Source organism: Condylura cristata, unplaced genomic scaffold (genome assembly GCF_000260355.1).
Source record: "Condylura cristata isolate star-nosed mole 26May11 unplaced genomic scaffold, ConCri1.0 scaffold00022, whole genome shotgun sequence".
Lineage (NCBI taxonomy): Eukaryota > Metazoa > Chordata > Mammalia > Eulipotyphla > Talpidae > Condylura > Condylura cristata.
Genome location: NW_004567123.1, coordinates 36,265,704 through 36,267,719, shown reverse-complemented (window position 1 = coordinate 36,267,719; position 2,016 = coordinate 36,265,704). Strand labels below are relative to the sequence as shown.

Here is a 2,016-nt window from a genome sequence, read left to right as displayed (position 1 = left end):
GCGCCAAGTCAGCTCACCAGGATGAAGTTGGATTTGCAGTGAGCTGGGGGGCAGAAGGGACAGGCGCCGGCTGAGCGGGGGCGGGGAGGGGCCCAGAGCCCGCGGGGGCCGCGCCAGCCCACCTATGAACTCCGCCACCGGGTCGTGCTCGCCCTCCGCCTTGATGGTGCCCGCGATGCTGCCGTTCTCCAGGATGGGCAGGAAGAGCTGCACGAAGTCAGAGGTGTAGGGCGGGGCGATGACGTCCAGGACCTGCGGGGACGGCGGCCGTCAGGCCCCGTGCGGGGGTCGCCCGAGTCCCCGCGCAGCTGGTGGCCCGGGCGGGTCCCGGGCCGCGCGGCAGGGGCGTCTGTGCCGCCGCGTCCCCAAGAGCTCACAGGTGCCCCTCAGCTCAGGGGCAAAGGGCACAACCCCGGACACGTGCGAGCCCCCGGGCGCTGACCTCGGTCACGAAGTAGCGGATGAGGGAAATGTCAGTGTCCAGCTTCTCCAGACACTTCCGGATGTAGCTGACCACGGGCAGCACGTGCCCGCGACTCAGCAGGTGGACCATCCTGTCCAGCAGGGTCTTCTTCAGCTCCAGCTGCAAGAGCGAGGCGGGCGGCCGTCACCGGGGCCTGGCGCCACGCCGCCCCGCAGCCCGGGCCTCACCTGCTCCATCACGTCCAGCTGAGAGTGCTCGGTCTCGAACAGCTTCACGAGCAGCTGCAGGACTTGGGGGTGCAAGAGCTGGTGGCAGGTGCTGATCTGCGAACGGCCGCAGGGACCCCGCTGAGCACGGGGTGGGGCTCCCCGCGGCGCAGGAGCCCGCCCCACGGCCGCAGCACCCCCAGACAGCTCATCTGCGGCGTCCACGTCCCGCGCCTGGCCCAGGCCGGCTCAGCCCTTCTCAGCCCCCGGGGACTCTCGCCCACACTGAGGGTCTGCGAAGCGCGTCCGTGAAATGGACCCGCTGCAGGCAGGCTGGACGGCGCCCGGGAGCGCCTCGAGGGCTCCTGACGGCCCAGCCGGCACCACCGGAAGGGCTGCCCGCGCTAGGGGGGCGCGACCACGGGCCACCCGCTGGCGCAGCCTCCGCAACAGTGTGGCGACGCCTTCAGCACCGAAGCATGCGCACCGACGCAGCCCAGGCTCCCCACACAAGGCTGGGCTCGAGCAGGGGAGAGCGACCTGCCTGCCCAGCGGGCCTGCACGGCCCGGCGCCACGACGTGGGCTCCCCCAAGTGCCGTGGACGACGCTGAGCGAGGAGGGCGTGCTCCTGGCGGACCCTGGCCCGCTGTCCGTGGAGACCTCGCCCTCACGACGGCACGCTGAGACCCACGGGGCCCTTAGTGAGGAGGTGGCTGGGGAGGGTCACCGGGACTCGGGAGCACCAAGAACAAGCTCACGCTGACTCCGGAAGCCGCGGGGGAAGCAGGGAGGGAAGATGCAGGCACGGAGGCAGAGCCCGGCTGCATGGGGGGTGCCAGGGTGCCCGCACACACAGGGGGTCCAGTTTACACCTGAAATGCTGGTTTGGGGACCAGTGGTGACCCGTACAATCCAGACATCTGCATTAGAAAGCGTCTCCGGCCCTCCCGGCCCACAAGCGCTGCCCGTGGGTCCCCCAGGGTGCCGCAGCTGCCGCGCCACCTACCTCGTCCAGAAGGGCCAGGTGCACCGGGGTGTGGTCAGTCTGTAGCTGGAAGTACCTGGGCTCGGACACCGTCCAGTCCACCCACTTCAGCACGCCCATGGCCACCACCGGAAACCTACAGGGGACGAGCCGGGGGCCCAGGCGAGGCGAGGCTCACGCGGGAACTGCCGGGGAAGCACCGTCTCCGCCCGCCCGGTCCGCAGTGTCTCTGTCTCCGCTGTCACCCCGAGGACCGGCTCTCCTCTCCCCGTGAACCCCGCCTCATCAGCGCCCACTGGTTCCGGGGCACATTTTGCCTTCCTGAGCCGTCCGCTACGTCGGTGGCCAGTGTCAGTGGGGACAGGCGGCCCGTGCGGCCCAGGCCTGCGGGCGCCCGGCC

General features: G+C 70.9%; 1 protein-coding gene across 1 annotated transcript in view; it reads right to left on the bottom strand.

Moving 5' to 3' along the window:
• The window catches only part of NELFCD (negative elongation factor complex member C/D), a 7,055-nt gene continuing 5,039 nt past the window's right edge, over positions 1-2,016 (bottom strand). The window contains 5 exon segments of the mRNA XM_012728145.1: positions 1-43; positions 123-252; positions 443-583; positions 652-747; positions 1,638-1,845. Coding sequence (XP_012583599.1) covers positions 9-43; positions 123-252; positions 443-583; positions 652-747; positions 1,638-1,845 — 610 coding nt within the window. The 3' untranslated portion in view covers positions 1-8.